The 27,957-nt window shown below is 38.5% G+C and overlaps 1 protein-coding gene across 1 annotated transcript; it reads left to right on the top strand.

Moving 5' to 3' along the window:
- slc39a13 (solute carrier family 39 member 13) lies at positions 1–27,935 on the top strand. The gene is made up of 10 exons (XM_041786867.1): positions 1–180; positions 1,274–1,639; positions 4,794–4,901; positions 8,259–8,401; positions 11,141–11,263; positions 16,769–16,858; positions 24,396–24,446; positions 24,570–24,702; positions 24,815–24,914; positions 26,974–27,935. Exons 2-10 carry the CDS (start codon positions 1,312–1,314, stop codon positions 27,047–27,049), a joined length of 1,152 nt encoding a protein of 383 aa, XP_041642801.1. The 5' UTR covers positions 1–180; positions 1,274–1,311; the 3' UTR covers positions 27,050–27,935.
- Positions 27,936–27,957: the final 22 nt, after the last annotated feature.

The following is a 27,957-nucleotide window of genomic DNA, read 5'->3' as shown; positions in this document are numbered from 1 at the left end:
GGCTGTTTGGGATCGCCGTGCTGGTGACCCACATTTACCCCCGTGCTGCAGCTAGCGGATCCCTGGCCGGCCCGCAGCAGCAGCTGGGAGTCTGGTGAATCTCAGCGGCGAAAGCCTGCCTCCATCAAGTCGGCCTGGATGGCAGGGACACACTGGTGCAAGGACTGCCGAAACCACAAGGTATGTGGACATTAAATGGCCCTATCATGTCGTGCTTGTTCTGCTTTTATCGTTTTGTCATTGTTTCTGTGGAGCCGTAGCTTTAGCCAATGTTTACGAACTCTGCTGACACTTTTTGTGGCAGTTAGGACCGTTAGCGTAGATTTCAGTGATTGCGTATGTCGGAGCTAAGCTCGTTAGCACGCTGTGAGCTAAGTATTTAGGTGCCAGCTAATGTTAGCCTGCTAACTTTTATACACAGGCGTATCAGTGAGCCACGCCAGTCTGTTCTTGTCAGCTTCATAGTCTCCATTTTAGCCTGTTTTTTAGTACTAAACGTTATCTCCATCGCAGTGCAACTGTTCAGAGTTTGCAGCTAACTCCACTTCTGAAGCCGCAGTGAGGTAAAACTACTGCAACTTTTCACTGCAGTTCATGCCGCACTTCTAATATAAATATACCCAGACTCACACAGACAGCTGCCTAAACATGGCAAACACCGCAGTTTGGTATTTATGGAGACTCCTTTCCTTGACACAACTATACGTTTATTTCAGCTTGTTTGTAGCTTCTTTGGTAACAGGGCCAACATTATGCTTCTATTTTAGTAAGAAACGTCCGGTTATTTATTTTTAACAACGTTGAAGTGAAAGGTTTAACAATGTCCTGCAAGGTATGTGGGGAATGCAATGTACATTATGATAGCCAGAAGCCCCTACGTAGCAATATTTCTGCCAAAACTTTCAAAAAAATATCTCAGTTTAATTTTTGCCACCATTTAATGGTTTGTTCAGCCGTTTGTCCCTTTCAGTTGTATCATCCAATTGCCAAACAAATAACATCATGAACGTTTTAATTTATTAATAAAAAGCTAAATAAACCAGGGGGGGAAAGGGAGAGGAAACTGAATGTGTTTGGGTTTAGGACTTCCAGCCAGACCAAACAAGCAACACCACCTGTTGGTCTACTTTAGAAAAAATATGACAGGATTTTATTATACTCATGGACATTGCACTGTCAATAACAGACCTAAATTTTGAATAATAAAATCATCATTTTAAATAGAGAACCTGTGAAGAAGATATGAATGTCTGAAAGTTTGCCTCTCTCACAGCATTACTGGTTACCAGAGCTTTTTGGACCGTGGGACGGATGAAAGGTGGAAGCTGTGGGAAGCCCAGCTGGGCTTTAGCTGCTCTGTTTATCCCCATTGCCCTGCTGATGCTGACCTCCAGGGGCGCATTAAGCAGCCAAAAGATGACACAAACAGCAATGGGTCATGCAACAGCCAGAGCTACAGGACTAGGCCCCAGCCTGACAGATGACCTGCCGGGCCTCCAGGCAGTAGCAGACTTCTTATCCAGTGAACAGGCTCATGTGTGGCTCTTGTCCTTGGTGGGTTCTGTTGCTGTTGGTCTCAGTGGGGTTTTTCCCCTTCTTGTAATTCCTATTGAAGCTGGAGCGGCCCTCAAAACAGAAGGTAAGAAATGGCAACATATTCCATAAATTTTTACCTTTTTACTTTTAATTTTGCTAATTTACTTTTACTTTTTCTTTTACTTGAGTAGATTTATACACCAGTCCTTTTACTTCTACTTAATTAAGTTTTAACTGAAGTAACTGTACTTTTACTTGAGTATGACAGTCTTGAACTTCTTCCACCTCTGTATATATCATATGTTGACCTAATATACTGATAAATTATGCTAGTGTAGTATTAGGATAGGTGCTTGCCTAGGGTGCTACACACTCAAGGAGGCCATCATAAACCCTAAACATTTTAATTGAAACACCAGTCTATTTATTTCCCAGCCCCTTTCTCAGCTCCACTTCACTCAGCTTCTCTTTGCACTGGAGACACGTATCGGTATCAGTATTGGCGACAATGAATTTGAAAATATCACATATTGAATATTGGCAAAAATCCAATATTTTTCCCATTATGTGAGCTTCCTTCCTAAATGTTAGATGTTTGGAGTATTCTTAACACATAAGCTACCTGTAAACAGCCACACACTTGACACCATCTTAATGCTTCATGGCTATAAACTAAGAGAAAGTTGACATGTTAGAATCAAAAGACTTCAGATTTCAAATATCTCCAAACTTATATGTTTATCTCAACCAACCAAAACTTGTATGTTCTTGTTACCTCTGCCAAGGAGGTTATGTGATTGGGTGGGTTTGTTTGTTGGTTAGTTTGTTTGTTAGCAACATAACTCAAAAAGTTGTGGGCGATTTTTGATGAAATTTTCAGGAAATGTCAGAAATGGCATCAGGAAGAACTGATTAGATTTTGTGACTGATCCGGATCACCGTCTGGATCCAGGATTTTTTTTTTTAAAGGATTCTTTACTATTGGGAGACAGGGCTAATGGCGGAGGTCTGCATTGTTACCACTTTACACCAGGAGATGGCAGACATGAGTAACTTTGATCCCAGCAGCAGTTTTTGGGTGTGTTTCTATTCAAAGTTTTGGAGTTTATAGAGTTTGAATGACACACGCACGATCAAGGAGACAAGTAGGAGCATAACAGAGAGAAAGACAGCGAAATGTAGTGAGAATACTCACAATGCTGGGAGGAATAGAGGAGTATTCACCCTCCGCCATGACTTTCAGTCATCCGGTGAGACCATGGTTGCTTCCACCATGACAGTCCACAGGTAGGGCGTAATCGGCGAATGCCATGGTGGAGGGCACATGGGGATGGATCCAGGAATTTTTTAAAGGATTCTTCACTATTGGGAGATAGGACTAATAGCGGAGGTCTGCGCTCTCCGAGTGCTTTTCTAGGTTCATACTTTTTGTGGCAGGAATCAAAGACAGACCATCTGTCTACTCTGCCATCCAGCATTGTCACCCTCCTTACAGCAGTAAAGTAAATTATGGCTGCTCAAATGTGGCAAAAATCACAATAAACATAATTTGATTAATATTGATCACAATTATTATTCACTACTACACTTTATTTTATCAGTAGCTGCATCTTTGCATTAATATCAATTGCTGTGTTGCCTTGAGGATCAGCCACAACCATCTAACAAATTCTGCAAATTATTTGCATTGCTCCAGGTCTGACTCCTCAAGATCAGAGTGGTTCCATATGAATAAGGTCATTTTACATTACTTTGTTTACCCACAGCTGCCTTTCTGTTATAGTCTTTAGCTTTCTCTCTCTTTTTAAATTATCTGGAGTGCATACCATGGCTTCCTCTGTTCCGCACTTAAATTAAAGTGAGAGCTGTTTTGGCAAGAGGGACAGAGCACACACTATGCTGTGAAGGAAGGAAGGGGGTTTGCACTCCCTTTACCACACATAACAAAACTGATGGACAAATGAGCGCAACACAACATCTGGCAAAGTAATCATTTAATCTTATCTTGTTTTATTATTGTGGGAATCATTATGGATATTGAAACTTGATTAACTGCCAGAGACTACTGTATATTATCTAATTGATGACTATGCAGTCAATGCCCTCCCTCTACACTTCCTGTAGATGTCTTTGCTGGTCAGTAAAATAACTTGCTGCTACACCATCTTGGCTTGAATTGAGAATTGTGTAGAAGACCCCATATCAAAGTAGACATTCAAACTACCTGAAAAACTACCTGTTTATCAAAGTAAAACATGTAGGGGGGACTTATATATGAGCATTTTTTTATGATGGAGAAGACATCAAGGGTTCACAAAAATATTTGGAAACACTGTCAATATTATTATTTTTTTTTAGATTTTGTCCTCCTTGGTACTGTGTAAATTTCATTATTAGGGACCATTAACATGAAATTTCACCAAAAACCCTTCCCGTGGTGTTAATTGGTACCTACAGGGACTGAAGTAATCAATAGACATTTCCCTACAACACACACTGTAGCAGTCTGCAATGTTCCATGATTGATCCCAGTTCAGGTACATCTTCTTTGGGCAGTCTATATTGATAACAGTGTCATATAATACATTTTTGGTTTTCTGCTTAGGCTGGAAGACTTTGTTTTTGGCCACTTTTTGTTCATATGTTTTTTTATGAATGAACCTGAACAGAAATGCTTCAATATGTAGGCTTAAGTTGTTGTAGGTCAGCCTCAGGCCTTGAGTGACCACACCCACAGGAACGTGGCATTCCAGATTTATTTTAGGTTGTGGCTTTGAAAGTGTAGTCCTAACCAAAGGTTAGTCATTACTGAGGGAACTCCTTAAGCATGAAAACATCAGGGGAACACATAAGCAACTGTTGGCATTGCTTATAAGTAGCCTATGCCAGAGTCTCTTTAGGGAATATTTGTGTCGTGTTTTTTGCTCTAAATTGCATTTTGAGACTGTGATCTTAAGTTAAATGTAAGAAGATGACATTAGATTGATTTACAGTGCATTATCATCATTTAACCAAGTGCAGTGAATACTAATAACATCACTGGCAATATCTCAAACTAAGCCAGAGGCTCACTTTTTATCCCAATCCTTGTCAGATGTTGGCAGCCTAAACCAAGAAACAAGTTTGATCTGTAATCTTGACATAAAGCATGATATCTAACAGAAGGTATGAGTAAAACCCTGATGTGGACAGCAAGTGAGCAGGACAACTTAATCACGAAATAATTGCTTACTTTTTCTTCTGTGCTGTTTTCTCAGCTGGGTGCCAGAAGTTAAAACAGCTCTTAAGCTTTGCAATTGGTGGTCTCCTTGGCGATGTGTTCCTTCATCTCCTTCCTGAGGCGTGGGCAGTGTCCAGCTCAACAGGTGGGTCCTCCACAGTCCAACAATACTCAGTCACTGCCTGTTAATGTCATTTAGTTATTTTCTTTGGACAGTTCTTCCTCATAAGCATGGATGAGAACAATAGACTTCAGTTTGCTAAGAGAATAATTCTGTTAGGATGATGTTTAAGGATTGTTTAACTGATAGTTAACCCAGACGCTACCATTAACTTACAACAAAAATACCAGACAGTAACAAAACGGTATGCAGTAGCTTCCACTATAAACTAAAATAGACAGCTGATCTAAGTAAGAAGACATGTTAGGAGTTCTGACAACTCCATTGAAAAAAAAATATGTGACCAATTAATAATTGGAAGTGTTTGAGCAAGCAAATATCTTTCTCTTTTTTCTCAGGTGTCAGTCAAGCCTGCTCTATAGTAAAGCTGAACATTGATTCATACCAAAAACAGGCTTACCAAATGGTGTTACATTGGGGTAGTAGTACCAAGATTGTTATAGTTGACTAAAATTACCTAAATAACTAAAACAAAAATGTAAAAATATTTAAGTTAACTGAAACTTAAAAAAATGCTTGAAAACCCCCCAAACTAACTCAAGTTTAATTATATGCTTACAAAACTAACTGATATAAATAAATTCAGGGGCAAATTTTCTTTCTTTTTTTTTTTTTGTCTGACATGAACACATAGTCCCAAGCCTGGGGAGTGTAAAATGGCCTGATTTGACCGGTAAAGACTTCACACAGTGGTAACTTTTGGCTTTGACATGGATTCAAATACCAAATTTGACTAAATAAAGTCGAAAGTAAGGAGTTACCTTTTAAAATGTATTTTAACAATTGTAGGATGTTTATTTTTTTCTGACCCTTTTGGGTCTCACCACTGACCCCTTTATTACTGAAAAAAATAAAATAAAATAAAATTAACACTTAAACTAAGACATTTTTTGCAAAACAAACTAAACTAAATCAACTATCTAGCAGTAAGATCTAATTTGAAATTTGAAACAAATAGTGGAAAACTAAATGAAAATTAAAACTAGGTAAATTTACAATACTATAATAACCATGGGTAGTTCCTGTATATTTTTATACAGTGTTGTACAACTGTGGCAGCCTTGTTTTTGTCCTTTCTGGACTAATAATCCAACAAATGATGTCTGCATGCCTGCTTCCATTTGCTGTGGTTGAATTTATTAAATCCTAATTTCTTTATTATATTCCTTTTATTTTACAATAATTTACAAAAATGACCCAACTTAAAGCAGCACTATGTGGTTTTTCAACCTTAATATAATATTTCTAGAGTCATTGTGATGGTACATCACCTTACAACAGGTTGAATGACACCTCTGTCATGGTCTGGGGGGGTCTGTATTGCCTTCACTGGCACAATGTAACTTTGAGGTGGATGGTAGGAACCCTTCCACACTAAAAAACTACAGATTTCTACTGCTTTGACTGCTTTACGGCATACGTCACTTCCCCCTCCTTCCCGATTCGTTGAAAAGATGAAAGTCAAGGCGAAAGCTAAATGTAGAGTTGTTATCATGGCGGAAGCAGCGAAAAACCCAAAGAAAAGAAAAGTTTTATCAGAGGAGACAAAATAAAAAGAAAGCGGGAGAGATAACAAGATAAATGCCCGTACAAGAATTAACATTGGCCCGGCGTTCACTCGCTGGTGTGAGCTGAAAGACGAGGAGGGATGTCCAACCGATGCTGATTTGGCCCTGTTATTGTTGGACTTGTAAGTATATGTTGATTGCTTACCATCTATATACAGTACTCCTGAGTTTGTAATGTGTCTTTTCGTATCACTAAGGGCCATCTCGTCATCAGTTTATTCACTATCTCGTTGAAACAGGACGGGGGCCGGGGGCGACCTCGTGGTAATAAAACAAAGTTGAACTTAGTGATTTTCAACATCATCATTTAGCCAAAAATAAATACATTACCTCTTCACTATCCATCCTGCAAACAGCCGCGAAAGACAGAAGAGTAGTTATGAAAGTAAGTCCCGTCTTCTTTCATTCACTTCCAAAACAAATGCACGCGACCGGGAGATCAGGATCTTTACGGCAGTACACGCTGGTGCTCATGGGTAAGTGAGTGTTCCTTCTGGTAAAGCGCTACCTCTTTTGTCCACCGGCGCCACAAAACTACAAAAAAAGTGCAAGTTCCATAGTGCTGCTTTAATTTGTTTTATTTTGTCTTTTTACACTGATGGTGTTAATTGATTGATAATTGGTGAGCCTGAGTTTATACATCCAACCTTTTACAGTTATTGGTTAAATGATTTTTATTTAATTCCGCTGGATTGTATGAAACTATCAAAAGCATGACATTGCCTTTATTAATGGTGAGGGCATTAGTGCTCTTATAGACAGTGATTGCAACTTTACTAAATCTCAGCCTGGAACCTAAGTTTTCACAATAGCAGACTTTACGGATATAATACCAGTTGAAAAATCAAATTAAAGCAATAACACAGCAACAAAAATAATTTCCTGGACGTCCAGTCCAGGAAGTCAGTTTTTGTGCTTGGCTGTGAGGCAGTCATTTGCCCACAGGTCAGGATTTAAGGAAACTTTCAGAGACCAGGAGTCATCACTGTCTCTCTCCTCTACTCTCTATCTGTATGTAACAAACTAACATTACTGCGTGGGTCTTTGAGGGACACTACAAAGATTTGATTAAGTGTATTCACTGACTGGTGAACTAAACAGTTAGGATAGAGGCTGTGATGGAAGGCAGAGCGGAGGGAGGCACACAGCCAGGAGAAGGCATGCCTTCAGCATGAATCTAACAACAACCTGAATTTTTGTTCATGTCTGTGCAGAGGTGATGGTGTTTCATACTTCTTTAGAATGTAATCACTGTGAAAAAAATCAGGAAATAACATCTCTCTCTTATTACTGCTCTGTTTTAGCAACAGGACACTGATGCTCAGTCTCACTTGGTCAGCCATCGCTGAGTGCTGCCTCTCTCTCTGAACTAATAGCATCTTTGTTGGAATACAAATGTATATTTGCTTTTTCTTCAAAACTTAGATACTTTTGGTACAGTATAATGTAAAAATGAGGGTCACTGTAGTATTTAAAGCACATGGTATCAAAAAAGTATCACAAATTTTGACCACCTTACTTGGAACTGTAGTTTTCAGGTATGATATCAGATTGAAATATTTTAATAATGCAAAACTTTGCTTTCAAAATGTGAATATTTTATTGAATCCATGTTTATTTGATGGGACTTGTGGTTTTATTTGTTCCAGACAGTGTTGTTTGCTGGATAACTCTCACTTATGTTGTAGCTCAGTTGTTGTTCACAGTGTTTGCTTTCCCCATCTTCTGAAAAGTGTCTGTGTTTCCATTCCAGTTGGTAAACAAAACCACTACACAAAACAAGGCCTCTGGGTAATCGTTGGTCTGCTGGCTTTCCTTTTCCTGGAGAAGATGTTCCCTGACCAAGACAACCAAGAGGATCCCACGTCAGAGTCTGACCTGAATTTTAACACTCCTGTAAGTGTTAAAACTGGAGTAGTATGTTTATTCCTTTTATTCTCATTGCTGTTATTTGAGTCAAACTGCAAGCGCACATGTCAGTACAAGCCTTCGGAAGTGCTTTTTGTTTCCATAGGAATGTCTGATACAGACCCTTCTGTTTACGCTTTGTCTGCATATTTCTGTCTATTCTATCAGTGTTTTTGGAAATGTAGCATCAGATGACCTACTGTACAATCAGCCCATCACACAGCAAGATTTTCACTGGGTTTTCTGCCTCTGATGATCATTAGCAAAGTTCTGGTAGCCAATAGGGAAGCAACCTGACTAAAAAAAGGAAGCACAAAAGTGGCAACAATACAATATTTATTCACCTCCAGCTCATGCTGTTACACATGTGCATGTGTTTAAGCTGTCTCCATGACCTTATCAACTGTTTTTTTTTTCTAAGGGAATTTTTGATCAAAAAAGGTCTAAACTGTTGCCAACTCTACCATTTTGTTGTCATATTTGTTAAATCTTTTTATGGTTTGTAATCTGGTTGCCAATGTGAAATGTGCTATTTTGGACTTGAGGTCGGCCGATATTGGTTTTACAGAGCCGATATCGATACAGATTATTAGTGGCATATGAGACCAATAACTGATTTCTGGAACTGATATGCATTGTTAGAACAAATAATATGCACTTAATGTGACTAAAATAAAACTGCATGCTGAAAAAAACTATGGAAAATAAAAAATTTAGTGCTAGCTCTGTCAACATGAGAAACCACACAGTAGCAGCAGGAAACAGGAAGTGATGCTGTACACTCTTTGTCAGTGCCACCCAGGCCTCAGTGTTGATTGGCTGGTGGGTGTGTGATTTCAAGCCAGTCATATAGTGTTGTGGGCAGGATATTACGTGAGATTTTAGAGTGTGAAACAAGGCCAGGGGAAGACACACCCTGCTGTGGAGCCAAAGTAGCATACCTTTGAATCAACTCATTTTATCAATAATCAGTAAAATGAAATGCAGATAATGATAATGGGCTAAATGCTGAATATCTTCATCAGTAATCAGCCTGGCTGATGATTGGTCTACCCCTATTTTGAACATACCATACCACTGCTATTTGCTGCCATAATCCATCAGGGTATTACAATTCGTGATATTGTTATTGTTTGATTGCCAGTATGTTAACTATTTAAAGTGTTTTCTTGATTTAGTCACAAAAAAACACGTCATTAAATTCTTCTTGTCAAAGTGTTTGTTTACAGAATAGCATGGTAGCACCACCTTTTGCTGAAATTAACTAACTAGTAGTAGAATTTAGTTCAGCACAGACTTCATGTTCTAATGAGGGCCATATTTATTTTTTCGTTTTAGAATTATCTGCAGGACAATTTTAAAAAATTGTATTTTTGATATGTATCAAAATGTTCCATAAAATCTTCTTGGAATGAAATGATAAATTATAAGATAGGTGTTTTTTCCACAAGCAAACTGGACATATGAGGTATTGAGTCTACTTTCTACTTGAGCTGCTCATATTATTTATTTAACTGGTGTATTTCTAATTCTCTAATAAGACATGTATCCCAATCAGCATCAAAGATAATGTTTATTGTTTAGGAATAATTAATTGTACAAAAACAACATTTACACTTAGCATCTTTTTGCCGGTTACAGTTTGTTTGTAGAGGTTGTCTCATCCTTCCTCTTGTCTTTGTTTTGTCAGCGAGGGAGAAGATTGGAGTCCACGGCTCAGCTCCTTCACTCGTTTCTATTTATAGAGCCGGGGTGAAGCAGCTGCTTTAGCCCTTTCAGCGTCCACAGGAGAGCACTCAGCTTATAGACGGAGACAACAATAGATGGGGACAGAGCAGGACAGTTTGTTTGAGAGACATAGGGGGATGTTGTTAGTTTTATTTTCTTAAAATATTGCTCAACTGTCCAGCATGTTCTGTTTGAGATAGTCATTGTCTTTGATATCTGTTTCTTGTGTGGAAATATTTTATTATTTTGATTCCTCATTAAATTAAAACCACAAATTGTTCTTTGAAAACTACTTGGCATCAATCAGTTAAACATCAGTAGCTATTAATAACCAGGAATTGTCATCAAATGTTACTACTTCTTCATTTTCAATCATGGTCATGGAGCCAAATTAATATGGCCACTCTGAGAAATCAGGCTATTTCCCTCTCATTTATTTCAACTCTCTGTCTAAATGACAACCACAGTGGTTTTTAAAGGAAGGAACAGGGAAGTTGGCTGTTCTTGGAAAAAAAGGCTACACCTTCAGATTAATCAGTCTCTTCTTTTTTTAATCACAGTAGGACTGTATTAAACAGAGTTGGAATTATCGAGTCATACTGTATGTTATGTCTGGAAAAAAAGCTGAAGTTCTTTTGTTCTTAATACAGCTTATGTAGGGAGTTAGAAAAAAAAAATCAGGGCTTCATATAACAGCTGTTTTGCTGGTAAGGTGAACTCTTTACACTCAGCTGGAGAAACAATAAAATGCCTGTGTATTGCACTGTGGTGTTCAGCCTCCAATTAACTTCTTGCTTTTAGTGAGACAGGTGGGTGAGGTCAGGTGGTTTACCTTTTCAGGAAACAAGCTCTTCCAGGTTAATGGCACATCAATCATGGAGGTGTAGAAGATAAAAAGAAGACGAGAAAATACTTCTGGAACAAACAGCAATGTAAAGTACACATTAGGACAACGGGTTAATCGGTGGCTTGCTTTTTTTCTTCCCATTTTCTCCACAGACGCAAGCTAATGCAGCCCTCAGTGGAAAGCCAGTGGTAACACTTGGAAATGGGCACCACGCAGAGTCATGGAAATCCTCCAAGCAACAGGAAAGCCGGCAGCAAAAATCAGAGAAAATCAAGGTGACAACCAAAACATCTTCCAGTTAACACTAAGTGTGATAAAGAGAAATGTATACCACTGGGGGTATGCTATTGATGTGGGCACGCTTATGAAAGAGATGCATTTATGGTTCTTCAATCCTGGTTTATGTAGCTTGTCATGATGAGCAACTTACATGGAACAAAGAAACCAAAAAGGTAAACTGAATGGCTTATTGGTAGTGCTACTATGTGCATTTTGTTGTGCTACCAACAGGTTTTGGAATGAAACATCAGGCCTTTTTGCCAGCATATCCAGCCACTCACTAGCACTGTTGTGTGCGGTGCATGCTGAACACCTATAACACATGGAAGTTTCACATATTGCTGGCGCAGGCCAAAACCTTTATCTCTATTTTCATGATTTAATTTTTTTTTTTTTTTTTTTTACAGAAATCGATGCTATTGGTCACCCTTTACGTCTGTCAGTGGGTTTTAGCCAATTTAAAGCAATATAAACTGTCAAACAAATGCTGACTATGACCACTGAGTTTTAAATTATTGAGGAAAATACAGCTTTTCCTTCATTCCCTGAAAGGTAGTGATTTTGGAGGTTATGAGGTTTTGGCTCGACATCATCTTATGTAAAACTGTTATCTTTTAATGCCTTCATGCCAGCAATAGCCAGTGCAGGAGGCATTGCATTTTCAGATTGCCCATCCCTCTGTCCAGGCAACACTTCTGATGTGATAGAGGGGTTTGCACAAGTATCTAATCTGACTAAAGTATGACCTGATTACATGGGTCAGAGGTTAGATCATTGGACCTAATGTTCATCCTTTGCTTGTGGACATGATATCTATAACAGGTTTGAGAGATTTGTCCACTCTGACCCATACATTCACTGGTTCTCAATTGATTTAAGAGGTCAAAGGTATAGCTCGCTGGGTCACATGTTCTTCCCTTGCTTGTGAATTCCACAGTAATTTCCCACTAGAGCCTTTTTGCTCAATCTGAGCAGCATGTTGCATATGTGCGTCATACATACACGTTTTATTAGTGATGAAATGCAACTAAACCCTAAACTTCACACTGTGAACATGCATGCCATATGTGCTATCACAAACCCTTTTTACAAATGAACTCCTGACATTTTCTAGATAATTTCAGGACAGTTAAGTTGTGGGGCCCTGTCTACACAGAGACGAATTCAGGAGTATACGAAAAAGTTTTTTTTGTTGTATCGCCGTTTCATCCACACGGAAACTGCGTTTTGGGTGACTGGAAATGATACTTTTTGAAAACTGGTCCCAGAGCGCACAAATCCGTAAAAGACTACCGTTTCGTCTCCATGTGGACAGCCAGCTGCATCTTTCTTGAAACGAATATGTCACACCTAGCGTAGCTCTCTTAAGACGCCTGCGTTGATCCAGCCGAAACAAAAATGGTTGATTACAGGGTTGTGTTTGTGCTGCAATAGCTACTGAGCTTGTTATGGCTTTTACAGCAAAACCTGATGCTCCTTTACCACCACCGCGAAACACATACACCATATATTCTTAAATCCAATACGGAGAACAACCAGAAGAGCAACCAGGAGAAAGTTTGTGTCAGTTCACTGTGATCTTCTTCTCTCTTTTGGTGCATTTCCGTGGCAGATATACAGCGCCACATACAGGCTTGGCATATGCGTTTTCAGTCGTTTTTCGTGGTTCTGTGCTTACACAGATATTTCCTGAAATGATCCCATCTTACAGAAAACTTTTTCAAAACGAAACAGCAGTGTATCGTTTTTGTCTCTGTGTGGACGGGGCCCAAATTTTTCAGAAAATGCCTCACAGCAGGAGGGTATTTGTTTAGGACACACTTATACAGCTTGAAGTACTCACTTTGGTTCAGGTTGGGGGGGGAGATGCATGCAAAGGAGGATGTTACAGTTTCAAACTGTTTCTCAAAGTCTAGGATCCTTCCTCTGTAGAAAGAATCTTTCAGAGTCAGGTCCAACAGAGGCGAGGCAAGAGTCCTCCCTGGCAACTGTTAAACGCACATTTGGAACAGGCTAGTGAGTGTTTGTGATTACATCATTGTAGTGGTCGTGCCCAGGGGTGGCAGAGATCAAAATGGGAGTGCCGCTTGTAAAACTTTTGCCCAGCCATCTAATATGCTATTATATTATCATATGATCATGTTAGATATAATGATATGGTCATATAAAGATATTAATTGTATAATATAGTCATATTCTATGGCACTATTTTTCCCTATCCAGCTCTACACTGATGTCAGAAACAGGACATTTAAAAGTGCGTTGAGTGGCCAAGGACCTGCCTTCCTCCTGATATTGCGCTATTTTTTATTTATTTATATATTTTTATAAGAAAGAAAGCCGTGTGCATTGGATTGTGTTTAATTCATGCAAGCAGACGATGCATATGTGCATTCTTGAAAATTCTCTGTTGGAAGGACTCAGTCCTTTAATGAATTTTGAGGATCCTCAACATTGGAACGGTCCTCTGACGGAAATCAATGGCATAGTATCCTCTTAAAACAACTGTTCCAGAATCCCTCCTTGGCTTTGAGAAACAGCTACAGTGACTAATCCAGTGTTAGTAGTATTACAACATGTATAAGACAAACAATGGTGCAAAAAGTATACTGTAAAACCAAGTGAGGAAGAGGGTAAGGAGTTAAAAGTAGTAGAAATCAGCTCAATGTGAACGGCATCATCACTATGAAAAAAAAAAAAAAGGTCAAGTTCAGACATCTGCCTGCCTCCAAATTCACATTGATATTTTATAGGGCTGAACAATATCAGCAGATATTAGCTAGAAAAGGCAAATATCTGTATCAACAAATGTCAAAATTTCTGACAATATTTACACCCAACATTTTGGCCGTGAATAACAGCATATATCAACAGTAAAATTTGGCCATATATACTAACAGATTAGAGGAGTTTTAGGCTGGACCAAAAGACTTATGTAAGTTGAATTCTTTTTCTCTATTCATCCTCAGTCTTTAAACTTTAAAGTGTGTTTTAAGAAACAAAAGTTTGCTTCTTTCTCCATCCTCAAACTGTAAATTGTGTTCAAAGGACTGAATTTTTAGTTTTGTAAAACATATTCAAATATCGGTATCGATGTCGTCATGGGCTAAAATGAATCTGTAAATACCGGCATATCAGAGATCGTCAAAAATTCAATATCATGCATCCCTAATTTTCCATGAACCCACCTGGATAGTGTCAGGGAATTTTCAGGAAGGCATGCATTAAAAGGCTTACTTGTAGAAGAGTTAGCTGAGAAAGGGCCATATCTGCCCTTAGTTAGACTTAAGAGACAGCAAAAACGACCCAACAACATAGGAAGGGTGTTGAAGAATACAAAAACTAACTACAATATCATTATATACATTTATTGCTTCAAAAAGTAAATCAAGGAAAACACATATTGATTGAGCCATATTACCATGATAGGATTAGTTAAAATGTTTCATGTATTGACATAGAAACTTTTCAGAAATCTCAATAAAAGAAGAGGTCAAAAGAGAAATCAAGACATGTTTTAAAAGGATAAATGACATCTAGTTTTTATTAACTTTAAGCGCTTATTCTGCTATTCCATTGAACAAGTACAACAAAAGAACAAGTCTAGGGGAAGTCATTGTCTGTATTTTTGGGGTTAAGATCAGTGTCATCAACTGAAAATCAGACGACCAAATCGCTATGACCAGTCCAACTTCTGAGAGTTTTGTGAAGAGAAACCAACCCATCTATTTTCTTAAACACTTATCCTGCTTTGGGTTTTAAAACTCTGCAGACCATCCCAGAACACAACAGGAATTTCTGGCACATCCCCAGCAACGTCATTTCTTCAAGTCTTTGTCTTCATATACTAAAGTCACAAACCTGTCTTCCTGTGAGGAACAGATCATTTACAGCAGTGGTACTCAACCTTATTCTACTAAAGAGCCACATTGTCTAAAAATACTTTAGCAAGAGCCACGATACAAACCAGGAATGTAAGGTAGATAATAGATTAGTTAATCTGTAATTGAAAAAATATTCAACTGTAAATTGGTGGATAATTATGAGGTTAAATGGGATACAAATGTCTGTATAATGTCAGATGAAACAATATGTTGCTGATTTTTATTTTATTTTTAGATTTTATTTATCACTGACATCAGGCTGAAACCTTGTATCTCAATTTTTCATGATTTTAATTTGTTTTTAGAAATCAGTGCTATTGGTCACCCTTTATATCTGCCAGTGGGTTTTAACTAATTTTAAAGCAATAAAATATGTCAAACGATACATGTTTTTCATTCCCTGAAAAGTGGTCACTTTGGAGATACCAGTCTTTGGCCCAACACCAGTATCAAGAAAGTTTCACCTGGCCTAAAGATTTTTTAAGATATAAGAATGCGCTGAGTTTGAGCTCTGAGATGCTTTTCAAAGAAAATTATGATTTATGGTTGGCTATTTGGATATTTATATCTCAAACTGTAACATTTACTGGAGTTCTGTGGATTTATTAACATAAGAGATGTTTTCTAATTTTTTTTCCACTTATTATTCATTCTTTAGCTAAAGGGGGAGGGGCCTCATATTGGTCTTTGCCCTGGGCCTCCAAATGACTAAAACTAGCCCTGCCTCACACCTGCAGCTCTCCAGACACATCGTTTCACCCTGCCTCATTCTGTGGCTTTGGTTTTATATTTCTGCTCTTTTGACAATATTTATGATCATTAGTGCATTAAAGATCAAATAAAACACCCACGTTTGGGCAACTTTCACTAGATATTACGTTATCTCCATGTGTGATCCGTGCGTGTTATGCTCATTGATGACGTGCTTTGGCACAATTGTCATGAGATCTGGGTGTGAGAGAGCATTGGCAGGAAGTGGCTGGAGAAAAGGTTAAAACGAGGAAATAGGAAGCTTAAATTTGAACACAAAACAGCACACCTCAATGAATGAACTTACTGAAGAGACGCACCACCGGCGGACTTCCTCTGCTCTCTTCTCTTACACACGCTCCTTTGTCAAGCGCATTCGATGGTAAAAATATACAGATTTAAAATAATAAACGTTTAAATTTGGAAGTTAAAGCCTGTCTTCTTTGTGTGGGTAACAGATTTATTGATGTGACCTACCGTGAATCTTTATTGATGACAGTGATTACCTTCATAAAGGATTTTAATTAAAAAAATTTTCCAAGTAAGCCTTAGAAGAGCCGCACTGGTCACTAAAGAGCCACATGCAGCTTGAGAGCCGCTGGTTGAGTATCAATGATTTACAGTATCGGGTTAATAGGGTCAAACTATAAAGTGGGAGTAAAATCAATTGTTGTCTCAAGATCTGTGAGGTGTGACTATAAAAAAACTATAAATTGTGAAAATCAAAATACAACAGATCAAATTTAATCAGAGCAGATGCTTAAAAGACAGTGTTATGACTGATGTTCCTGTTGCTAACTTTACTTTGATTTTTGACTCATCCTGGCTAATGTGAGTAACAGTTCTATTATGTTCCATGTCTCACAGACAAGCGGATACCTAAACCTGCTGGCCAACTGTATTGACAACTTTACTCATGGACTGGCTGTAGCAGGGAGTTTCCTGGTTAGCAAAAAGGTAAGAAGCTGTCATAGTCTCATCACTTTAGATGTGGCCTACACAAAAATCAATTTTTGATTAGGGAACGTATGTGCCCGCACTCCTGACAGCATCCAGAGTTATATTTGTGTACTTTGTAGGTTATGAAATTACTAGTTCTCCTTTTCAAGTTTAGAAGACTGAACTCAATCTTTTCACATTATTTAGGTAAAATACAATTAATGTTGACATTCATGTTTACCTTCAGTTACAAGCTCAAGTAGCAAATTCTGCAAAGGCAGAATGTTTATTTAATCACATTAAAGAATAAAAAAATAGATGAGAAAATTGTTTAAAAAAGAGACAGTACAGCAGTGAAACAGAGCTTTATATTAAATTGTTTATATCCACTATTGCCTGCTTAGAATATCACTTGTGTGAGAAAATGATTAAAATCACATTTTGTCCTCATAATGCATAATTATACACACTTCTTGCTTTCATTAAGGATAATTGCAGGTGAAATTGCTCCTCTGGGGTTGTATACCATATTAGCACACAATCATTGACTGAAAATCATTGCTAATAAATACAGCACATAAGCTGACAATGAGGCCTCAGGAGCTCAACATGCAGGACTGCTGGAACACTTTGGAAGGATGGAGCTTTTTTTATTTTGGTCTCATAACCTCATGATAACCAGTAGACCATCAGTTAAGAATTAACTTGTTTTAAATGATTGAGGAATCTTAAAGTGATTTTATGTGCTTGTGGGTTTGTAACTTATCCTAATTGTAGTGATTGATTTTTGACAACTCATCTTCTGACACCTAACAAACTAGTGGGTTGTTTCCCCTGATGAGTCTGGTTCAGTTCAGTACACATGAATTATTATTTATTATTTTCCATTATCAAAAGTTGGAAAGAGTCCTAAAATCACAGATTCATTCCGTCCTACTTTACTGGCACCTTTCTGTAAGGGTGCCAAGCTTACTCATTCAACCCCTGAAAGGTCAAGCTACAAACACAAAAGACACACTGCAGTTTCATTGATTGGTCAAAAGAATCATCACTTCCCATGCAACAGTGGTAATAACACAAACACAGAACCTGCCATGTTTAAACACCCTGTAGATTTCAGGGGCAATTTCATGACTGTCTTTGTATCAAGCAAATTATATCAGTGAGCAGTGCTACCTCATGGATGACCTCGGAGATGCAGACCTTTCATGTGATTTTTAGTGAAGAGGAGGTGAAGGTGAATTTACAGCACAGTTAGGAACAAAGAAGTGTTCTAGCTTGTGTCACAGAGGGTGGCTGCAGAGAAGTTTGTACGGACCTCTCAGCAGTGCTGGACCAAATACTTCAAAGCTCTGGAGCAATAAATGAAAAATCAAGGAGCAACAGCCAGAATGGTGTCCACAAAAAGAATTAGAAGTGGTTCACCCTGATGGATGCCATCTGCGACCACACAGTATATTGCATAGGCAGTATGGTTTGTTTTTATTAAAAAACACATTATATAGCACATGATTACAAGTTCATGAGAAAAAACGATGTAACACACAACATAAAAAGGTTAGCTTCCCTCCCATATCATCGTTTTTGTCTCGCTGACATGAAGTTGCACTTCTTATCCAAGCTCTGAAGTTAAATTTCCCAAACTTTTATATATTGATTGGCTGTATTTTTTTCTTGCTGCCTGCAGCCTTCTCAAACAGTATGCCTTCCACTTCTGATAAAGCACTGCATCCAAAGAAGAATAAACCCCAGAATGCTTGCTCTCCTCCATTGTCGCATTTTGTTTGCCCTGTTGCGCTCTTCTTCATTTTATTTCTTAGCAAATTGCACTACATTGCACTGTGAGGTCACAAGTAAATATCATGAATATCACAATCCAGCTATCCCCATCTGATTACACCCCTGCCAACCAAGTGACAGTACTGGTGTCTGTGCAAATACAAGCAATATTGGGGTTTACTGTACCACACTGCACCCAACCAAACTGATGGAAATGCAGTTAGTTAACCCCTTGTCAAGCCACACCCACACCAGGATTAGACCCTGTAATTAGCCCTGCTCTCTTTGTTTACTGTTACTAGGTTAGAGAAAACTACTAGTCACTGGGCTCCTTCCAGTTTAAATCAATTGAAAATACCCTTAGATTTGAATAATGTTATTTAAATTGAATGTATTTCCTTCTTTTATAAACTTGGCCACATTGAAGTAATAAAGGAAAAGAAACTGTAGCATGAATCAGGTTATCTGGAAATCTGTTAGAGCTTGTTAAGATCTTCTGAAACATTATGGATGGCTGATGCTAGTGATGCCGGCTAATGTTAGCTGTCATCCCAAGGTACATCAACCTTGAGATGTGTATTACAATCTGCCTTACTAGACCAGCATTAATGTTTAGTTGTAGTTTGATGTTAATGCTAGTTAGTAGGGGTGTAACGGTACAGAAAAAATTTGATTCGGTATGTACCTCGGTCTTGAAGTCATGGTTCGGGACGTTTTTGGTACGGTAATTGAAGCGAATAAAAAATTTTCTATATATATATTTTTTTTTAATTAAATTGTATTAAAATAAATAGGCTGAATAAATTACATTTAAATTATTAATAATGCTGCGACCTCCTTCCAAAAATTCTTCAAAGATTAAAAATATTAGAAAATAGATTTTTTTAATTACTAGGTTTTTTATTTTGATATGACATATTTGTACCTATTCTTTAAACACTAAAATTTCCCAGCCAACTTGAATCCATCATCATACAACCATGCGTTAGCTTGTTAAACATGCAAATTAGCGTCTTTCCTGCCGATTTCAACACGGACTTCAGCACTGGATTACTTTTTTAACTAATGGGACCTACTACAAAGTTTGGGAGAACTTTTCACAGCCCGTCCAGGCAGATAAAGATGTTAGAGCTGTGTGAAATCTGAGGAAAACTTTACCTATGACGCAGCTGCAGACATGAAGGAATCTGCTCTCCCCCTTCCTCCGAGGCTGAGTTGAAGGTAAAGTTAATTTGATTCACAGAGCCAGAGCACCAGTGTTATAATAAAAACTATCTTAAAGAATAGGAAATTCATAAGTGGCTTGTGATACTTTTTCTTGTTCCTCCTACTTACAGTGACATTCTTGTTTGAGTGGAGCATTTTCAAATGCTTTGATTGGTCCGCTGGATGACGTGCTGTCAGCGACACACCTGCTGAATAATATCAGCGCTATTGTTGTTGTCTTTGTACACTGTTGTATTTTACTGGGCGATAAAGTGTTCCTAAACAGGACACCTTTATCTGGGAATATTCAGGCTGTTGCTGTTGTTTGCTGTGGTTGTGTGGTTGCCTGGACAGTGTGAGTTGCGCTCTGGTTTTCTGTCTGTGTATGAGCTTCATTCCACATGTATTCATTCGGTACACGTCTGTACCGTACCGAGAGGCCCGTACCGAATCGGTATGGTACGAACACACGTACCTTTACACCCCTACTAGTTAGCTAACGTTGTACCGTAAAAAAAATGCTAACATAACTAGCAGTATAATGCTTACAGTACAAGTAAGTTTGGTAATAAGTAACGGGATGAAAAGTGATCCCAAATTCTGATGTGAATATCGTTGAGTTGTTTTTTTAAGACACCCTAAGCACACCTTCAAACCGTGTTGTTGTAACTAGTTAAGGTCGTAGTTTCACCACAACTAACTGAAGAGACTTGGTCCTGGCAAAAGTTTGTCTAAATAGACCAATAATGGTTGCTATGAGACAAAGCTCTCTGATTGACTGGTCAGTGCACCAATCAGAGTCACCAAAGGCATGAGAAAGAAAAGTAAAACTGGATGAGAACTGGTAGACAGGTGTCCATTCACTGTTCATATCAGGGTACATCTGCTGACATACTGTAGGTTTAAGATTGATTCATAGTCCGCAAATTTTGATTATCAAGCAGATGAGTTTCAGCGTACTCTAAAGAAATGCAGGGTTATTCTGAATGATAGAGTAAAGTGTTAAGCTCTCTTTTTAGTAGTGTTTGGCAGCTTTCACTGTAAATTGGCAGAGCTGTGGACCTGTAGTTTCAGTGTCCTTAGATGTAGCTCGCTCAGAAGACTGTCCTTACATGACATGATTACCTTTTTCTATTTGAAACTTCCTTTTATCATATTCTCTGTCAGGCGTGTCATAAAAGGTGCACTTTAAACTGCAGTAACACGCATTTGTGTCGCTTCAGTGGGTTACTGTATATTTGTGGCTTTGGGACGGAGGGAGTCCAGCTGGAGAGACATAAGGCAAGCAGCATGAACTATGGATCGATGTGCCAGAGAGGAAGTTTACTAGATGTCTCAAACATACATGTACAAGACATCTCACTGATGCTTTCTGTTGACTCTGTGGCACATTTAGACCAATGTGATCTCAGCAAAATGGAGTGATAAAATAATCTGCATCAACACGGTCTTTTACCTTTGAATAGGTCATAGTCAACCTTATAGCTCTAAGTGGCCAGTAATACTCAAAATAATTTTTTTGTGATTATTTTTTGTTCTGAACATCACTTTACTTTTCTGAATAATGTTCATTAGTAAAAATTTACCCTGAAGTCATTAGGTTAGTTGAGCTACGTAGCTTTGTCTCCAGATGCTGTCACCAAATCCGTTTTTAAACTGTTTTTCTGTTTCCCAACTTACTCACAATATCTGTAGTTACATTTTGATTGCTCTTTTAGCCCTTTAACCCCCCTGGCTCCTTGGAAAAAGGGTTACTGGTACTGTAATATCCTCAGTACAATGCACTAGTGTAAATGAAATTTGTTGTTACAGGATTTGAAATTGCTAGCACCTGTATGCACTTCTAATTCATTGTGATTTAGCTGTGACTTCATGGAATTTCACTTTTTCAGTTTACAAGACAGTATTTTAATCAAGTAAAATTTTTCAATCTAAATCAGGATTGTTGTGGAGTGGGGGGGTGGGGGTGATGACTGTAATTTTACTTGCTGATATAATTATCAAACTCTAACAAGTTTAAGCTTCAGACTGGCGGATTTGTGGAGAAAGACGACACTCCTAAATTGATTCATTTATGCAGTGTTTTCAGCTGCTTAATGTTCTTTATTATGGTCATAATAAACATGTTTTCCTATAGGATAACTAAATAAAAGACTACCTTGCAGTAATTGGAGGCCAGTATGTGGCTTTTAGCTAAGCTGGTCTCAGAGGTTGCACTGGACTTTTTTGTTGTCCGTCATTTTGATGGAAAGGGTCGTAAAAATTCCGTCATACCGTTTTTACAATCCATCATTATAATTTTCTCTTTAATATCTCTAATATGATATAATTCATTATGAATTTGTTAATAAATGTTTAAATAATGAAGCACTCTTTCCCAACTTATATTTAAAGAACAATCTTTGAGGTTATGAATTTTTAATGGCATTGAGAGAAAGATGAACACAGTAGCACAGCGTTTACTCCTCGTCATTTTTACGCAGTGACAATGGAGCACAATCCCTGTCTTCAAGCAAGCAACATAAACTGCACCATTTAAGATAACACGTACAGTTTTAAGGATATTTTTATGTCAAGATGTTGTAGTTTGGCGACCATGGCTGATAACAAGTTGCTAAAAGGCTGCACTGTGGAGCCCTGCACATTTTTTTCTGCTCCACAGGAGTCGCAATCCGGAAAAACATCACGCACTCGGCTCTTGCACATTGAGTCAGGTGCGTTTGTATTTGCCTCGACTGTGAAAATTTGTTGAATGTGGCATATAGTTTTGTACTGGGAGCCTGTGGCTCTGTCACTTCTTTAAAATCCTGCTAAAATCCCATCCATCCTGACAGAGAGTTTCATACAGCACATGCTCATGTGTCATGGCGCTGAGACAAGTTGGAGAGATGGAGAACAACTTTTTAATTCTGTCTCTGTTATGACCTGTGAGTTGGCTACAAATGTATGCCTTTATCTGTTATATTTTCATGACTGATATCCACATGATACACAGGCAAACTACGGTGGATAAAGTGAGGTTTCAGTGTGTGAGAGGGGGGGAGATAGGGAGTGGTTGGGCGGGGGTTAGTGAGCAGGAGAGAATAAAGCAACAGGCGCTGATCTGAACCATCATTCACCCATCTCTGTTATTTTTATGGTTGATATCCACATAATAGGCAAACTTTGGTGTTTAAAGTGAGGTTTCGGTGTGAGAGAGTGAGTCATCAATTGCCCCTTTAAATGACTTGAACTGATACGAAATTTCACACAAAACCGAACCTGTTCCGAAAGAACTGAATGACAAAAAAACGACAATTTCGGCGTCAGTGTGCAGACATGATTAGAACAACATAAAAAGGATTTATTGTGCAAAGGTCTTAACACTCTGCATGCCGACCTGTATTCCTCTGTGACGTACTGAGACACCTGCAGTAGCCTCTCAGTGCGCTGTCTCTGTGCAGACAGCGCACTGAGAGAGCGGAGACGTACTGAGACACCTGCAGTAGCCTCTCAGTGCACTGTCTCTGTGCAGACAGCGCACTGAGAGAGCGGAGAAACACAGCGCTTTTACTAATCTATGGTGTCAAGGCCAGTGAGAAAGCCCACTGGCTACAAGATTTTTCAATTGATAAAATAACCTTCTTGATAGTCCATGTGTGCAAAATGGAAAAGGTCTATGCATCTGTCTCTGTGTGTGTGCTGACATGCAGGATCATCCTCATTTTTCCAGTCCATCAAAATGACAGACAGCCTTCAAAATTGTCCTTCAAAAAATCTGTCAATGACGGAGAATATTCAGTTAACGCGACCTCTGGCTGGTCTCATAGATCAGTTTTAACACACCTTTAAACAGTTGTTTTAGTAGCTGTGATACGAGTTGCTGCAGTGCTGGGCTAAAGAAAAACCATCTTGAGTTCAGCTCGTATTTAATCACCAGACAGGCTGCTGGAGATGCTGTGCAAAGTAAATATTCACTTGATATTGCTGTTATTACAGACATCAAACTTCGGTAGAAGAGAACATATCTTTCATCTGTGCTTCATATAAATCACACAGACACAAACAGCTGACGTTTGACACTATGTTTGAGCTGCTGTCTGTCACAAATCACTTTAACGCTAGCGGCTGCGTTGTTTATGCCTGGCCTGTACCACATTACAACACGAGGGTTTAAACCAATGATTATGGTGATGCAAAAATCCACGCAATGGCAGAAATTTTACTGGTGAAGGTAATGATATTCTATACTGCCCACTACTAGTGCATCCTTAATTAACATGTGATGATGGCAAACGACAACGGTTCTAAATTAGCATCAGTATTTTTTAAAAGCAAGGTTAAGAAGATTCAACCAACTGGAGCCCAGAAGAAATGGGAGCATGAGAGGTCTAGGTCAGAATCAGGAGGTAACTAATTGTCAGAACATGTATTGAGATCCAAGAATATGTTAAAAAATAGGGCCCATGTTTAAAAATGTAGCAATAACCCTTTAAGATTCAGTGCTTTGATGCACATTTTCATTTGGTAATACATCACACATTTGTTCACTGAGAAAGACAAAGCAGTGCTAATGAGACTTCTCTCACAGGTTGGGTTCCTCACAACATTTGCCATCCTGCTCCATGAAATCCCCCACGAGGTGAGATAACAGAATTCTTGGTTAAACTGTTCAATTCAAGTTCTGAATGTTTGTTTACAAAAAACAGAGCTATGGGAAGAATCCCACTGTCACAGAAGCTGTGAGAAGTATAACTCTCTGCAGGTGGGGGACTTTGCCATCTTGCTGAGGGCTGGGTTTGACCGATGGAGTGCCGCTCGCATGCAGCTGTCAACGGCACTGGTTGGGGTCCTGGGAGCTGGCTTTGCTTTGTGTGCTCAGTCACCACAAGGCACAGGTAAGATGGGACCAGTTCTCATGGTACATATAGTAAAAAAACACTTTCTAACTGGAGAATCTTTGTATGATTGCAAGAAATAGTTGTAACCAGTCTCTTAAACCATCTCTAGAAAACACCACTGCCTGGATATTACCTTTCACCTCTGGAGGTTTCCTCTACATCGCCTTGGTGAACGTGGTGCCTGACTTGCTTGAGGAGTCCAATTTTAGGTATGGTCTGATTGTTTTGTGGGTGGTGGGGGATGTACATGCTTAAAGTGTTGTCCTGGGGCACAGCATAAAATGTTAATAAATCCATAATGCAAAGATGTGCAAATCTGATAAACAAATATTTTATTCACAATACGACATACACACATCATATGTTCAAACTGAGACATTTTTTCAATTCCATGAAAATTATCAGCTCATTTTGAATCTGATGGCATAAACACATCTCAAAAAGTGAGGGATGAGGCAACAAAAGACTGGAGACTAGGTGGCACCAATGAAAAACAGCTCGAGTGGCATTTTGCAACTACTTATATTAATTGGCAAGAGATCAGTTATGCTACTGAGTATAAAAGGAGCATTTTAGAGAGGCAGAGTTACTCAGAGGTAAAGCTGGGCAGAGGCTCACTGGTCTGCAAAAAACTGCATCTAAAAATTGAGTATTGTCAAAAGATTCTGAGAATCTGATGACATTTCTCTGCAAAAAGGACAAGGCTGTAGGTCAATATTGAATGCTTGTGATCTTTAGGCCCTCAGGTGGAGGGATTGTTGTGGAACAGACTTGATTCTGTTCTGGAAATCACTGCATGATGCTGCACAAATCACCATTTATCAGCACAATTCCCCATGCTTTTCAAAAAATGAAAGTTTAAGCTGTATCATGTAATGAACAAGTTATGTGAACATGACCCAGAAACGCTGCTGCCTTCTCGGGGCCAAAGCTCTGTGGTCAGATGAATCAAAATTTGAAATTCTTCTTGGAGACCATGGACACCATTTCCTGCAGACTAAAGAGGAGAAGAACCACTCAGCTTGTTATCAGCACACAGTACAGAAGCCTGCATCTTTGATGGTATGGGGTTGCATTGGTGCCTATGGTGTGGGCTGCTTACATATCTGGAAAGGCACTATCAAAGCTGAAAGTATCTGGAAGTTTTAGAGCAACATCTTTTCAGGGAAGGCCTTGAATATTTAAGCAAGAAATGCTAAACCACATACCACATCCATCACAACAGCATGACTTCACAGTAGAAGAGTCCAGGTACTGAACTGGCCTGCCTGCAGCCCAAACCTTTCCCCATTAGAAAAGATTGGCGAATGGTAAAACAAAACATTCAGCAAAGAAGACCCAGGACGGTTGAGAAGCTACGATCCAATTTCAGACAAGAATGGGACAACATTCCTCTCCCAAAGCTCCAGCAACTGGCCCTGTCCCAACCTTTATTGTTTATTATTTATATGTTTCTTCTTCTATGTCTTGTTTCATCTATGGGTAAATCAATAAATTACTCTTAAAGAATGCTTAAATTGTGTTAATAACCTGGTGATGAATATCTTTAAACAACAGAACCCAATGGCATTTAAATCTTTCATGAGACTGTGATTATCTAGTTGTTTCTCTTAGATGTCAAAATTTAGGATGAAATGACATGTTGTTGAAAGTTTGATCAAGATAGAAGGGATTTTATTGGGTAACTAATTGCATTCTAAAAGCTAACAACAGTAATTATGACTTTCAGAGTGAAGTATCATGGTATACACCTAACAGCCAGTCCTAAGCAACTTAGCCTTGTCCTGGTCCTAAGTATAAAAACACTAAGTAAACAGTCATGATTTAGCACAGTATTTAACAGATCAACTTCTCTGGGCAAACATTGTTAAATTGGCATCTTACTACAGTGCTGGTTTAGAACCAGTTGAGCAGTTGCATCACAGGCAGGTTTGTCTAGCATTTTGGGCCTAAATTGGTAAAAATGTATTTAAAGGAAAAGGTGTGGTTTACTAGTTATTCTGGTACCAACTAGTAAGTGTTAGATTTAATTGCTTTATTGGCTTATTGTGCACAACCCTAGTTCATAGTAGCCAAAAACTAAGCAGCATTGCTTTAGCCTGTTCTGTATTGTGTTGAAGTGTGGTGACAATGTAAACAGCTGTCTTCTGTTGAATAAAACATTTAAATTTGTGATGAAATTCATATTTAGTGTGTGAAATGGGCAGAAGGTTGGAAAAAGATTTCAGCATCCTAACATCTGTTTGGTTTTGTTACCCTTCTCTCCAGGCACTCCTTACTGCAGATCATGCTCATCTTCTGCGGCGTAGCTGTCATGGCTCTGCTCTCTGCCATTGTTGAGTGAACAAACATCACCCACAACTCTCTCGCCTTGCCAAATACTTCGATCCAGCATTGGAGTGAAATCCTGTTCTTCACCAGCCCTGTATATCTGGTACCTCTCATTCAGAAAGCTTTCTCTTTCTTCAGACATCATCACCATACAATATTGAACAAATGATTTGACAAAAGAACGGCACTTTATGGACAGATGAGTGATCTGCTGACAGGATATTTGTGTGGACACTTACCGATGTGCCAGACACAAGAATCAAGGGAATTTAGAGGGTTTTTATGGATTTCTGTTACCAATTTGTCTTAATTTGTTGAGTAGACAATCCTGTTGTTTTGCACATAAATTTACACAGGTACACCTGATGTACCTGCTAGACACAAAGGTATTATTGGACCTCAACATAAAAACTCCTGTTTTATCATTGTATGTAATTTTACTATTGTGTGCCTCCTGTCTCTGTCTTAGCTGCTGCGTATTTATTTAAAGTTAAAACAAGCAATCACAGCTTTATCAGACGTGCTCCACCAACACTCCCATCTTTTTGTGCTGTTAAGAAAAATAAGTGCCAAGAAGTCAGGATGGTCTGTTACACAAGTAAGTGTCAGGTCTAAACCCAAGAACTTTTTGTTTTGATTGTGTGTTATTCACAGTACAGTCTGCACCTTTTTGAGAGCAAGTTGGAGCTCACACACACCAGTCAGCCTGAATAATAATTGTGTAAAGTTGTTAATAAATTAAAAGAAATTGGTACTGTTGATATTTAGTTAAACATATTGCCAAGAATTATGTAAGAATAGAAAAACAGAAAAAATGTAAAATTCCTCGCATCACTGTTTTGTTCATACATATATTTTTTTAATGTTTCCACTCCCAAAGAAATAAAATATACATTTTAGACATGTTTATTAAAAAGACTG

Source organism: Cheilinus undulatus, linkage group 1 (assembly GCF_018320785.1).
Source record: "Cheilinus undulatus linkage group 1, ASM1832078v1, whole genome shotgun sequence".
Taxonomy (NCBI): Eukaryota; Metazoa; Chordata; class Actinopteri; order Labriformes; family Labridae; genus Cheilinus; species Cheilinus undulatus.
The sequence above is the reverse complement of the archived record's forward strand: the minus strand, read 5'-3'. Positions and strand labels throughout refer to the sequence as shown.